The sequence below is a fragment of the Manduca sexta genome, chromosome 2 (genome assembly GCF_014839805.1).
Source record: "Manduca sexta isolate Smith_Timp_Sample1 chromosome 2, JHU_Msex_v1.0, whole genome shotgun sequence".
Classification (NCBI taxonomy): Eukaryota; Metazoa; Arthropoda; class Insecta; order Lepidoptera; family Sphingidae; genus Manduca; species Manduca sexta.
The window spans coordinates 6,752,542-6,767,895 of NC_051116.1; the positions used below are offsets into that span (position 1 = coordinate 6,752,542).

Consider the following 15,354-nt stretch of genomic DNA (forward strand, 5'->3'; position numbering starts at 1 on the left):
TCAGTAAACCTGCGGTGAATGATGCTGTTCCCTGTCCACTCTCCTTTTTTATACAATAAAACCTTATAAGTATGCAAATTGGATTCAAATTATCAAATTATTATTTATTACATGTCATCCAAATGAAACGATGTCTTGTATAACAGTTGGTGTAAATTACAAACAAAAGCCTGCTAGTATTTGTCATCTCTGCGTAATGTTACAAATCGTCTCAACTGGTAAATCACTCATATGTGAGAGTCCGCATGGGTAGGTACCACCAATGTCTACTTCTGTCACCAAACAGCAGTGTGAAGTCTCTGTTGATAAGGTAAACGTAAATTATGCCGGTATAGGACATTATGCCAGGTCATTTTAATTTTTGTCGCAAAATAAGAAAATAGACAGTAAAATAATTGTTAGCGACACGAAAAATAATAATATGTAAGGGGGAGTGCAGGAGGCGCGGGGCGGGACTCCCGGGCGGCGCGCGGCGCGTGGGCCGCGAGTCACGTAGGCTGTTCCCAGTGTTGCCAGAAGGTTACATTTCTTACATTTTTCGTTACTTTTGACCCCCTCGCGTAACATGTAAGTAATTTTTATATTTAAGGCAATTTTCGTAACTTTTGAGAACAACGAGATTTGTAATACAACATTTTTATTGTAAACAGTTTATGAACGCATCCAAATTGAACACGCCTAAAACTGGCGGGTCTAAAAAGTATTTCACTCCATATCACACTCAGAGATGGCTCGCCATGACAATATGAAACGTATCTTGCATATACGTACGTAACTTGATTTTGCTTGAGTGTGCGCGCGCACATTTTCTACTAGGCAAGTCCCCGCGGTTTCGCAGCTACAAAAATGCTTGCCCAAAAACGCGTAAATAAAAAAAAAGAATAATGTAACTTTTGCAGCAAAAATGTAACTTTTCAGGAAACGAAACGTAACTTACGACTCAAGGGCCCTGGCAACACTGGCTGTTCCTTTTTTTTAGTCGACAGCGGGCCGCCGTTTCGCTAACCCGCGGCACCCGTTCGCCCTTTGCACCTCCGTATTTAGTTTTGTTTTAATGTATGTAAAATGAAACACGTCAGCATTGCTTGAAAAGGAAATTATGAAGGGGGCATTTTTTTATTAGTGTGGCCAGATCAAAAAAAAATTATAATCAAAATCATCACATATTCAGGTGTTACAAATTAATTATTTTGATATTTGCAACACCCCCACATATCAAAATAACAACAAACATTAATAAACTAAGACACATTATGTATACCAATTAAACATAGCAATTTATGGTGTTTAACATTGTCCAGACTTTTTGTCAACAAATCAGCCGGCATATCCGCTGTTGGCATATATTTAACATTAACAATATTTTTAGCAATATACTCTTTACAAAAATGATAACGTATATCCACATGTTTTGTTCTGTTGCGAAAGGCAGGATTAGTTAACAATTTTTGGGCACTTTGATTATCATTATAAAGTGTGATACAATACAATTTATTTGTGATAAGATACTGAAGGTCTTTTAAATATATAGCTTCCTTACAACATTCTGATATCCCAATATATTCTGACTCTGTACTCGACAATGCCACAGTCTTCTGTTTTTTACTTGCCCAAGATATTAAACCACCTGATAATTGAAAACAAAATCCAGTGTATGATTTCCTATCTAACACATTGTTACCCCAATCTGCATCAACAAAACCTATTATATTTGAATTATCTTTGAAAGTGTACTTTAACCCATGACTTTTAGTCCCCTTTAAATACTTCAAAATGCGTTTTGCATGTGACCAATGTTCCTCACCATAACATGTATTAAACTGACTTAAATATCCTACTGAAAATGCTATGTCTGGTCGAGTTAAAACAGCTAAATACATAAGACTGCCTATAAGCTGTTGAAAAGGAAAATTTTTGTTACATTTTTCTACTTTAACAAGACTTAATCTATTTTCCATTGGAGTATTCACTGTTTTACATTCACTCATATTAAATTTGCATAACAACTGCTCAATGTATCTTTCTTGATCTAATGTTATAACCCCATCATCTTTATTATAATTAACTCTCATTCCTAAACACTGTCTTATTGGACCCAAATCTTTTACTTTAAATTGACTATTCAAAATCTCTTTTATATCTTCAGTTTCTTTACAATCATTGGAAAAGATGAAAAAATCATCAACATACAATGCTATGATAATTTTACAGTTATCCTTATTTTTAACATATAAACATGGCTCTGAATTTGACCTTACATAACCATTGTCATTCAAGCAACTATCTACCTTTTTATACCACATTCTTGAAGATTGTTTTAGTCCATATATGGCCTTTTTTAACTTTAACACTTTATTATCATCTAAACAGTCAAAACACTCAGGTTTTTCCATGTAAATTACCTCTTCAAGATCACCGTTTAAAAAGGCAGTTGTAACATCTAAGTGTGTTATTTGAAATTTGAATTTAACTGACAATGCAAAAAGTAATCTCAATGTAGAATACCTCACTACAGGGGAAAAGGTTTCCTCATAGTCTATTCCTTGTCTTTGAGTAAAGCCTTTGGCTACTAAACGTGCACGATATCTCACTTTGTTATCACTTTCATATTTCTTTTTTAATACCCACTTACACTGCACAACAGAACCATCACTTGGAAGGTCTACCAATTCCCATGCTTGATTTTCTTCAAAACATTGTAATTCAGTTTTAACCGCTTGCATCCATTTTTCTTTTTCAGGTCCTTGCAGAGCTTCTGTCAATGACATATTTGTGACCATATCATCATCTATCTGATTTAAACAAGCGCCACCAAAACCATATTTATTTGGTGCTTTCCTATTTCTTACAGGTCTTAACTGCATGTTCACATTGTCCGGCACTGAATCCTCCGAATCATCATGATCGCTTGGTATATATGATTCATCACATTTTTCATTAAGAGTTACATCCCCCACAGAATCTGAGCTTAGGTCATCACTTTCAGACTCTACTAATTGAGTACCATCTTCAGTATACTGAGAAGTATCTTTTTCTGTGATGGGAAGTGAGCTGTGAGAGTCAAGTAAGTCCTTCTCCATAACAATGACATCTCTGCTTATCATTATAATGTTTCTTTCAGGATCATAAACTCTATATCCCTTTATATTGTTGGAATATCCAACCAAAATGCAATGCCGAGATTTCTTATCGAACTTGGATCTTTTTTCTTTTGGAATGTGAACCATTATCTTGCTACCGAATATCCTTAAATGACTTATGTCGGGCTTAATCCCAGACCAGACTTCATACGGAGTCTTGCTATTTAATCCAGTTGAAATGGTGCGGTTATGAATATACACTGCTGTATTGGTTGCCTCGGCCCAGAATTGTTTTCCTAATTTAGAATCAAATAATAAACATCGGGCTTTTTCGACCACTGTCCGATTCATTCTTTCAGCTAAGCCATTTTGTTCTGGTGTATATGGATTTGTTCTTTGATGAATAATGCCATGTTTCTGTAAAAACATATCAAAATATTTATTACAGAATTCCAATCCATTGTCACTCCTTAATATTTTAATTCTTTTATTTAATTGATTCTCTGCCATTGATTTAAATTGCTGAAAACATTCAAATGTTTGAGACTTCTTCTCAATGAAATAAATGAAAGTCATGCGACTATAATCGTCGATAAATAACAAGAAGTACCTTGAACCTCCTAATGAAGGATGTTCCATGGGGCCACAGATGTCACTATGCACAACACTCAGCTGTTCATTAGCTCTGGTTCCAATATTTTTAAAAGGTAGTCTGGACTGTTTGCCTTCACAGCAAGTTGCACAAGAAGATTTACTGATGTCCACCTTTTCATCCAATTGCATTCCAGTGACAGCATCCTGCATTTTATTTAAATGATTACTATTTAAATGTGCTAGCCTGCGATGCCACGTTTCTCCCGAAGTAACCGCCAATGATGATAACACTCTGTTCTGTGCCAAATTCAATTTATAAACACCATTGTTCAATGATGCAGTTGCTACCAATACATTGTTTCTATTATAAATATTGCAGCCATCATTTATAAATTCAACTTTATTTCCTTTTTAATCAATTGACTTACTGATAGCAAATTAGTAGTAAGACTTGGCACACAGAAAACTTCTTCAATTGTAACATCAAATTCACTGCCATCTGCAATGGTGACTATTTTTACATCTCCGGAGCATGAAACTCGAACCATTTCTTTGTTAGCCACCATTATTTCTTGATCATTTGTTTGCACAATGTTCGACATCCAACTTCTTTCCGCTGTAAGGTGCAAACTTGCACCCGAGTCCACATACCAGTCTTCCTTATCAAAGCGTGAACTCATAAAAACTGCAGAAAACGCATTTGTGTGTTTTCGCTCAGTATTGGTATTATTCGGACATTGCGTTCTGTAGTGTCCGACCTGTTTGCATTTATAACATGTTACATTAATGGTTTTATTATTTTTTGTTTTTGATTTGTCGTTTTTAACCATGGATTTATCATATTTCTTTTGATGTTGCCATCTTTTACATATAGCGAATGCGGGTTCTACTGTTTCATTTGGCCTTATATTATCTTCTATTTGATTGTCCAATTCCATGTCTAGAAGTTTGCTTTTGATCGCATCCGATGTTATACGCATCCCCGAGTGTTCAATCGCCATTATCATGGGTGAATACTTTTCCGGCAATCCAGCCAAAAGCAATGCACCAATCCATTCTTCATTAATGGCAAAACCCGTACTGGTTAATTTTTGTCCCGCTTCTATTATCTGCGTTACATACGACGTCATAGAACTGGTATTTTCTCTTCGAATAGATATTAAGTGTTTTAATAAACTTATTCTCCTTGTGATCCCAGAATCATCAAAAAGTGATTTTAGCTTTTCCCATAGCTCACGCGTAGAACTTACGCTTTTTATATGTACGTACAATGACGGATCTATTGTAAGTATTAATTTGGCCTTCGTTTTCGCGTCGTCAACAGCAGACACTGGTGTCTCCACCTCTGCTTTGGGCAAGATACAGTTTGCCATTCCCTCCAAAACTAAGAAGTTTTGTGCTGCGAAAACCCACTCGTCATAATTGCTTCTTCCTTTGAGTTTCGGGACATTAATTATGTAGTTTGCCGCCGCCATTTTTCAAACACCACGCCGCCACGCCGGTAGCCGGTAGTGAGAATTTCCTAAACTAAATAATCCTACTGCGCGTTATTATTATCCAGGATTCTGCACGATGAGTACTGTGCACTAGACTCAAACTTTTCGCGATTAGTTAGTCTAATTAGGCGTCTGGGCCGATAACCTAAAATGAAACACGTCAGCATTGCTTGAAAAGGAAATTATGAAGGGGGCATTTTTTTATTAGTGTGGCCAGATCAAAAAAAAATTATAATCAAAATCATCACATATTCAGGTGTTACAAATTAATTATTTTGATATTTGCAACAGTATGACACATTAAATACGCTTTCTAATAAGCTAAAACGCCTTTTCCTTTGTGCGACCTGCACATTCAACATGGGTCACTTCGAACCGGATCTGTATGGAATAAATGTACCGGACACCGCCGCCACAGAAAATGGTAAAAACGCGCGGCACAATACATAAGGAAAGGCCAAGCGAAGCTATGGAGCAATTAGAAAGAATGGACGAGGTGAACATCAACATGGCGCAACCTGGAACGAGTGCCAAAAGTATTAAAGCTGAAACTACCCTCAAATCAGGAGCGGAAAATCGACCACCGCCGTCACACAGGTCGCGAGTATCGTCGTCATCAGCTTTATTAGCACAGAAGAGAAAATTAGAACTGGAAGCTGCGGAACAAAAGGCTGGCATACAAATGGAGCTTATCGACCGAAGGCTAGCGGCCGATTTAGCAGCCGCTGAGGATAATTACAGTTCGCACGGTTCAGGAACCGACATTCGCAGTGTCAAGGACGTTGGAGAGTGGTTGGAGCAAAGTAAAGCAGCTAACTATGGACAAATAGGTGGCTCACATTTTCCGCCGTCACATGGAGACGGCGCCAATGAACCAATGCAGCAGTTAGCCAACGCTCTTAAGGATCTAGTCACCACCTCCGCTTCCATGAGTCATAACACTAAATTATTAAGCCGCATCAGCACTCCAAGGGAATTACCGCTGTTTGCGGGTGACCCAATGGAATGGCTTTCATTCAAGAATGCATACGAGAAGTCAACAAACATATGCAATTTTAGCGACAAGGAAAATGTATGGCGCTTGAGGAAGTGTCTTCGGGGACCTGCAAAGGAAGCTGTCTCCGCCTTGTTGATCACCAGTACTCCACCTGCAAATATAATATCCACATTAGAATTGCAATTTGGAAACCCGGATGTTATATTAACGAAAATACTCCACGAAGTCAAGAAACTTAATTCTTTATCTCCAGAGTACTACAAGGATGTAGTGCCTCTGTACGCGCACTGAAGCGCGATGAGTACCTACAGGGCGTTACTGTGGTCAACATAGTTTTGTCGAAGTTACCCACGATTCTATTATCGCAGTGAACTGACTACAGTTACCCATTGATATCTGCAAACGAAAAGCCTCGGCTAGAAATATTATCGGACTTCTTAAATGACGAAGCTACAAAAGTGTCTACTTGCAGTGCTAACTTAATAAATGTTCGATGGGACAATAAACGTACTTACCATAGTGACAATTATACTTCGCGTACACAAACTGTTTTATTACAAAAAAACGAACTGAGTGATAAAAAGTGCCGATTGTGTCAAAAGTTTACGCATAAATTAACGGAGTGTAAAAAATTTAAAAGTACATTGTGTAAAAATCGTTGGAACTATGTAAAACACGCGGGCATATGTTACAAATGTTTATTATCGCGACATGACCGGCAGACTTGTCCGGCGGCCGTGTGTGACGTTAACGAGTGCGGGCGACCTCATCACCGCCTGCTACACTACGAGCCGACATCTCGCGTCGCAGTGCCCACGGAGCCTGCCGTAAGCGCTCCTGAAGAGACTGAAACCAGTGTACAAAGTGAATCGGTTACGCTAATAAACACAAAAAATAACTATACAGTGCTACTCAAAATAGTGCCAATAAACATTCATGGACCCAATGGTATATTTAGTGCGTCCGCGTTACTCGATGACGGCTCCACGGTGTCCATGATGAGCGCCTCCCTAGCAGAGCGCGCAGGGCTCCGCGGCCGCAAGCAGGCGATGCGAGTGCGCGGCGCGTGGGACACTGAAATATCGTGTGAATCTGAAATAGTGGACTTGACTTTATCAAACAAAATTGGTGAAATATTTAAAATTAATATACGCAGTGTTAATAACCTCTGCTTACCCACACAAAACTTACCGTGTGTGCGGTTTGAAAACTATAACTACTTAAATAAAATTAAAGGTGATTTGTGTCCCGGTCTACAGAAACCGGAAGTTTTAATCGGGCAGGACAATTACAATTTACTCTTGCCGCTGGAAATTATAACTGGCAAACCAAACGAGCCATGTGCCACTCGTACGCCAATGGGTTGGTGCCTTCATGGAATAATACCTAAATCTTTCTCTTCGACTCTGCAACATTCCACTCTTCTCATTACCGCCGGTTGTGAAGATAAGTACGATGACAGCTGCAATCTTCAAGAACTCCATGACGATGTGCGTCGTTATTTCTCCATAGAATCCATGGGAGTTTCTTCTTCTAAACCGCGCCAGAACGTAGAAGATTTGTGTGCCTGGAAACATTTAGAAAATACATCTACATTAATTGATGGTAAATGGCAAGTGGGCTTACCTTGGAAGGACAACAACTGCGTGATGCCTGACTCGTTGCCGACAGCCGTGGCACGCCTCAGGGGTGTCGAGCTGAAAATGAAAAAGGATAAAGATTATGCACATAGATATCGCGAACGAGTACAACACCTTCTGTCAAACAATTGTGCTGAAGAACTTAAAAATGGAAAAAACTCTGTGCCAAGAATTTGGTACTTACCACATTTCGGGGTCGACAACCCTAACAAAAAGAAGTTGCGATTAGTGTTCGACGCTGCTGCAAAAACATCCAATTTGTCGTTGAATGATTATCTCCTAAGAGGACCTGATCTACTTCAGTCATTGTTCGGCATTATGTTACGATTTCGTGAAAATAAAATAGCTGTAACAGGGGACATAAAGGACATGTTTTTAAGAATAAAAATTCGCCCTGAAGACCAAAATGCGCTGCGATTCATCTTTAGAGACAACCCTACAGAGAAATTCAGCCCTGAAGTTCAAGAACCTTTAAAAACCTACGCGATGACGTCACTAATATTTGGCGCTAACTGTTCACCATTCATCGCTCAATACATAAAAAACAAGAACGCGCAGCGGTTCACTTCATCTATGCCTACGGCCGTCGCAGCTATACATACACAACATTATATGGACGACTACATTGATAGCTTACCCGACGAACGCACTGCGATACAACTGACGAAAGAAATAACGCATATCCACGCGCAAGGAGGATTCGAAATACGCAACTGGAATAGTAATAGCAAAATAGTGCTCGACAGTCTACCGAAAGAGACCCTAGGAGATGCCGCCGTGAGATTCAAAACAGGCCAACAAAATGACGGCGAACGAACACTCGGTTTTATATGGATTCCGGAAGACGACAGTTTGCGATTCGATTTATCGTTCAAAAAGATTCCTAAGAATATAATTAACGGAACAAAATACCCCACTAAAAGAGAAATGTTACGGGTAGTTATGTCGATATTTGACGTATATGGATATTTGTCACCACTTACCATAATAGAAAAAATAATACTACAAGAAACATGGAACTCAAATATCAGCTGGGACGATCCAGTTACTGCCGAAACTTATACAAAATGGTATAAATGGATACAACTTTTAGAAATAATACGTGATATCAGGCTGCCGAGACACTATCCGGCCGCCACGAGAGTAAAAGGGACAGCAACAGGGCCCCACAGCGGGACATGGACGCCGCCGCCGCAGATATCTGCTACGCCTTTGACATGCGTCTACACACCGCCGCTACGCATTGGCTACGCGGACGGGAATGCTAATCGATCGGCTACGAATTTTTATAAACATTTGCAACTGCATATATTATTTTGCGATGCATCCGAGAAAGCTTTCTGCGCCGTCGCCTACTGGAGATGGATTGATGATACATCGAACGCGCGCGTAGCGTTTATCGCGAGCAAGTGTCGAGTCGCTGGAAATAAAGTAATAACAATACCACGACTGGAACTACAAGCGGCCGTGTTGGCCGCCAGATTGGCCGATTCAATTACTAAGGAGCATAAAATGATTGTTGAGAGTCGCATATTTTGGACTGATTCAACAACTGTATTACATTGGATAAGAAATAATGCCCGGAACTACCAAATATATATAGCTAACCGTTTGGGCGAAATAGACGAATTTACAAGGATAAATGAGTGGCGTTACGTACTTACAAAGTTAAACGTTGCCGATATTGCTACTAGAAAAAATTACGATTGTTCAGTCTTACAGAATGAGTGGATGTATGGTCCGTCCTTTTTATACCAAAATTGTGAAGAATGGCCACGGGACGTGATTGAACCTGAAAACATAAATGACATTTTAGAACATGTTACAACTATACAAATGGAAAATATAGACTTACCTGTGCCGAAGCCTGACAGATTTTCTTCATGGATACGCCTGCTGAAATGTACGATGCGAGTACTTACCTTTATCGATGTTGGCGTGCGCGCTATTTACCGTAAATTTCCTGATAGAAGACTAACGTACATTGTGGATGATGACGTGATGGAAAGAGCTGAGCGCTTAATTGTTAAATATGCTCAAACTCAGTCTTTTAGTGCAGAAATAGCTCTGCTTAAAACCTGTAAGAAAATTTCTAATAAAAGTAAATTACTTACCTTGGCGCCGTACCTCGACGAGCACGGAGTGATGCGCTTGGGCGGCCGGATTGATGCTGCTGCCGATGTTCTTGCCGCGACGAAACGACCTGTAATCCTAGATGGAAAAAATTATATTGCACGGTTACTTGTGAGACATTATCACGTAAAGTCTGCACATGGAAATCAAGAGACAGTGGTTAATAATATAAAACAAAAATATTGGATCATTAGATTGCGACCTACCATTAAAAGTGTAGTGGCGAAGTATATGTTATGCAAATTAAGAAAATGTAATCCGGAAATACCTCGAATTGGTGACTTGCCTGAAGCCAGAATGGCTCACCATCAACGACCCTTTAATTATTGTGGCGTTGACTTATTTGGTCCAATGAAGGTTACCGTAGGAAGACGCCATGAAAACAGATATGGTGTACTTTTCACTTGCCTCACAGTAAGGGCAATCCACATGGAGACAGTTCCATCATTGACTGCCGACTCTTTCCTTATGGCCTTGAGGCGGATGGCTGCCAGACGCGGATGGCCATACCAACTGTATTCCGACAATGGTACAAATTTCAGGGCCGCGAGTACTGAATTGAAAACATCTATTTTACAACTGGATGAAGTATACCTGAAAAATGAGGCCATGAACTACGGCACGAAATGGACTTTTATACCACCTGCGAGCCCACACTGGGGTGGGGCATGGGAGCGGCTCATTCGAAGTGTCAAGACCAGTCTACGAGTAATTCTCAAAGAAAGAGCTCCGCGGGAAGAAATTTTAAATACTTTGTTGGCAGAGGTGGAAAACCTTGTCAATAGTCGACCGTTGACACACGTTTCTGTAGACCCCGAAAGCTTGGAAACTCTCACACCAAACCATTTTTTGATTGGGACATCATCGAACTTACCACAGATCAGAAAATTTTACGACTCCGACTTACATCTCAGCAAGCAATGGCGAGTTTCTCAGCGTCTGGCCGACATGTTCTGGAAACGATGGGTCAGAGAGGTATTGCCTGATCTTCTACCCAGGAAAAAGTGGGCCAATGATGCGAGACCCCTTCAGCCCGGAGATTTTGTCCTCATCGTGGACCCTGATGGGCCCCGGAACATGTGGCCAAGGGGAATCATACGAGAGGTATATCCAAGCAAAGATGGTCGAGTAAGATCAGTACAAATTAAAACGAAGACGGGAACACTAACTAGATCAACGGCACGTGTCGCTTGAATTCCAATAGATGAGGAGTGTTGCTAACAACACTGGGGTGGGGGATGTTAGCGACACAAAAATAATAATATGTAAGGGGGGGGGGGGATGCAAGAGGCGCGGAGCGGGACTCCCGGGCGGCGCGCGGCGCGTGGGCCGCGAGTCACGTAGGCTGTTTGTTCCTCCTTTTTTTTTAGTCGACAGCGGGCCGCCGTTTCGCTAACCCGCGGCACCCGTTCGCCCTTTGCACCTCCGTATTTAGTTTTGTTTAATGTATAACGCATTAAATACGCTTTCTAATAAGCTAAAACGCCTTTTCCTTTGTGCGACCTGCACATTCAACAACGACCTTAGCAACATAATATTTGTCTCGTTCTTTTCAACGGTTTTGGCCTATTTGAAAAAATAGGATAAGTATATGAGGCTAATTTAGATTCCTTCTATGCTTGTTCTTGTTCTGAGATGTGTCCTAAAGAAATATACTCTGACATAAAGTCTTTGTACACTTTGTCGAGTGATGGATTTTTCCTATTTCTACGCTCTATGGCTAAAAAGCGTCGTTTTGCACGATGAAATAAATCACCTAAAGTATCAAAAGATTCTTTCAGCGGAATTCTAACGCAGAACCAACCGTTTTGTAAACGTGTCGTATTCTTAACAAAATGTTCTTCACAAAGTGCTTCTTCAGCTGAATAAGTGGATGACTCATGATGGCTTATTTCTTCTATTTGCCAAAACCGCGTTAACTGAGTTTGTAAGTCATCTAATGGTGAAGATTTGTCATTAGCAATGGCTACAAAATTGAATTTGACAGGTTGATTAAACTTCTTAGCTAAACCGGTATTAATACCATATAAGAAATGTTGTGTTCATGGCCACTAAAAAGTAAATTGTATGATTGACATTTGTCATTGTATGTCAAGAGAGTTTCGACAAGATAAAAAAAGAAATTATCAGTGACAGGGTACTAATGCACTTCGATCCAAATAAACCAGTAGTACTCGCTACAGATGCATCCCCGACAGGACTTGGCGCCATTCAGTCACATAGAATGCCTGACGGCTCCGATAGACCAATCGCATTTGCATCTCGTTCACTCACATCAAGTGAAAAGAAATACAGCCAAATTGACAAGAAAGCAACGTCTATCTTCTGGGGACTTAAAAAGTTTTTCAATTTCTGTTACGGAAGGAAGTTCATATTAATTACAGATCATAAACCGCTCACTATAATATTTCATCCCCACAAAACATTACCGGCAATGAGTACTATGAGGCTTTTTCACTACGCCCATTTTCTATCTGGTTTTGACTATACGATTGAATACAGAACATCGAGTGGCAATAGTAACGCAGACTACTTATCTCGATTTCCGGTGGATAAAATAGCCTTGAATATTATTGACGCTTGTAGCGTTTTTCAGAGAAACCAAATGAACACCATTACAATCGACCGAAAAAAGATAGCTGAAGAAACCACGAAAGACATGGATTATGATACACTGATGAAAGCACTGATGACGGGCACAAGTGTTAAAAGATATGGTTATAATGACAACGAGCTTACTGTGCAAGATGGGTGTATACTAAAAGGTACCAGGGTTATGATACCGGCTAGTCTGAAAAACACAGTACTAAACGAACTGCATAAAGGTCATTTGGGAATTGTTAAAATGAAATTTCTTGCCCGTAGTTATGTTTATTGGAAAAATATAGATAAAGACATAGAAAGTCTAGTAAGTCAATGTCGTGAATGCCGATTAAACCAAAACCAACCAACACCGGTACAAGTACATCACTGGGAAAAACCATCTGGTCCGTGGCAGAGGATACATATCGATTTTGCGGGCCCTGTTAAAGGATATTCCTTATTTATAATAGTTGATGCATACAGTAAGTGGGTGGAGATTATACCGACGAAGGTTACCACTAGCTCATGGTGTATAAATAAACTGAAGGATTTATTCACAACATTTGGAGTACCATTCACCTTAGTATCGGACAATGGTCGACAGTTTGTATCAAATGAATTTGAGTCATTCCTGAAGAATACGGGAGTCATACATAAAACGTCAGCACCTTACCATCCAGCTACTAACGGACTGACAGAGAGATTCGTACAGACGATTAAAAAGGCACTGCATGCTGCCCGTTTTGGGCCTGGTACAATACATGAGCAGCTACGAGACATTAAGGAACATTTGCTAAGGACCCCTAGCGTCAGCAGTGGCAAGAGCCCATACGAGCTAATGTTCGGTAGAGAAGTACGCACCGCTCTACATGTCAAATTCCGAGGGAAGGTAGCGAGACAGACGGCGAGATCACATTCCGTTGTAACCAGGAAATTCGAGATTGGACGTAAGGTGCAGTTTAGGGACTACACAGGCCGTGACAAGTGGGATTTTGGCAGAATTGAGAAAGTCCTAGGTCACCTACACTATTTAATCAGAACAGAGAGTGGCGAAGTACACAAACGTCACGTGGACCAGATCCTGGACTTACGTTCTAAAGAATAAGTAAAAAACTATGTTCATTTGAGGGGGAGGAAACTGTTGTGTTCGTGGCCACTCTATGGTCACTAAAAAGTAAATTGTATGATTGACATTTGTCATTGTAATAAAAGAATATTATATGAAAATGTACATATTATAATTTCATTTACAATTAATACATAATAAGAAATTTATTTATTATAATGGTAATTATGAATCAATTTGTACTAGCCTTGATGCTATAGACTGGAATTCTGAATTATATAACAAACCTTTTGAAGATGCGGTCTCTTTTATGTACAGTAGTCTATGTGAATTGCGTAACTTAAATATTCCTTTGAAGACGGTTATACCTTCCACTAAATATCCGATATGGTACAGTAAACCATTAATCAAAATTTTAAAAGAAAAGTACAAATTTCACCGTAAATATAAAAATTATCATAACAAAAGTGATTATGATTCTTTTTTAATTTTAAGAGATCGCGCGAAATTGGTAGAAACCGAGTGCTATACCTCATACATAGATAATATTGAAAATAACACTAAAACCAACCCACGTGCTTTTTGGTCCTACGTTAAGACAAAAAGCCAATCTCATTCTTACCCTTCTGTGTTTCACCATGATAATATTACCTCGGACCGTGGCGAAGTGATCGCTAACATGTTTGGAGAGTATTTTCACTCCATCTTTCTTACTGACCCACCCACCCAAGCACAAACAATTATTGGCACTCCTAAATCAGCTACTGCTGACATAAGTCATGTTGAAATTTCTAATAATGAAGTATTCAACCTACTTAAAACCCTCAATCTTAATAAGTCCGCTGGACCAGACGGCATCCCCCCGGTTCTTATTGTAAAATGTGCAAGAAGTTTAACCTTGCCCCTCTCTATTTTATATCGTCGATCCATTACAGAAGGTATAGTGCCGGATGTTTGGAAACATGCATACATTACTCCAATTCACAAGAAAGGGCCCAAAAACAAAATTGAAAACTACAGACCAATTTCTAAACTGTGTCTTTTTGCAAAATTTTTTGAGAAAATCATTTATTCCCAACTGTATTCTGCTGTCAAGCAAGATCTCAGCCACTTCCAGCATGGCTTTATTAGAGGTAAATCCACCACTTCTAATTTACTTCTCTGCAGTGAGTTTATTTCACACCATATGTCGGAATTCTCCCAGGTTGATATAATTTATACCGACTATACCAAGTGTTTCGACAGAATAGATCATTCGGTACTGCTTAATAAACTTAAACTCGTAGGAATCAGAGGTAATTTATACCGTTGGTTCTCTTCATACGTTCGCAATAGATGCCAGACTGTTGTTCTCAATGGCTATACCTCGTTTCCCATGAGAATTCCTTCGGGAGTTCCTCAAGGATCTTTGTTGGGCCCCCTTCAATTCCTCATATTCATCAATGATGTAAACGTATCTTTCAAATATTCTAAAATACTTCTTTATGCGGATGATATGAAGATTCTCAATGCCATCCGCAACAAGGAAGATGCACAACGTTTGCAAAGTGACCTAGACAGATTCCAAACTTATTGCACTAATAACAAATTAAGTCTAAATGTCTCCAAGTGCTATGTATCCTCCTACGCGCGTAAAACAAATGTACTCAATTTTGACTACACCATCAACAATAAAATTTTATCAAGGGTAAATTCCATACGCGACCTAGGCGTAACTTTCGATAATAAATTATTGTTTAATCAACATGTAGATAATGTCATCAAA

The 15,354-nt window shown here is 39.5% G+C and overlaps 1 protein-coding gene across 1 annotated transcript; it reads left to right on the plus strand.

The window, feature by feature from the left end:
• Positions 1-6,184: 6,184 nt before the first annotated feature.
• On the plus strand, positions 6,185-11,072 carry LOC119188794. The gene is made up of 2 exons (XM_037436664.1): positions 6,185-9,416; positions 10,855-11,072. The coding sequence occupies exons 1-2, from the start codon at positions 7,163-7,165 to the stop codon at positions 11,070-11,072; spliced, it is 2,472 nt and encodes an 823-aa protein (XP_037292561.1). The 5' UTR covers positions 6,185-7,162.
• The last annotated feature ends 4,282 nt before the right edge of the window (positions 11,073-15,354 follow it).

Bases quoted from the DNA above. Each gene is read 5' to 3' on its own strand.
- LOC119188794 (XM_037436664.1), top strand. From the start codon at position 7,163: ATGATGAGCGCCTCCCTAGCAGAGCGCGCAGGGCTCCGCGGCCGCAAG. The intron at 9,417-10,854 runs GTTTGGGCGAAA...CTTACATCTCAG, and splicing joins CCAAATATATATAGCTAACC to CAAGCAATGGCGAGTTTCTC.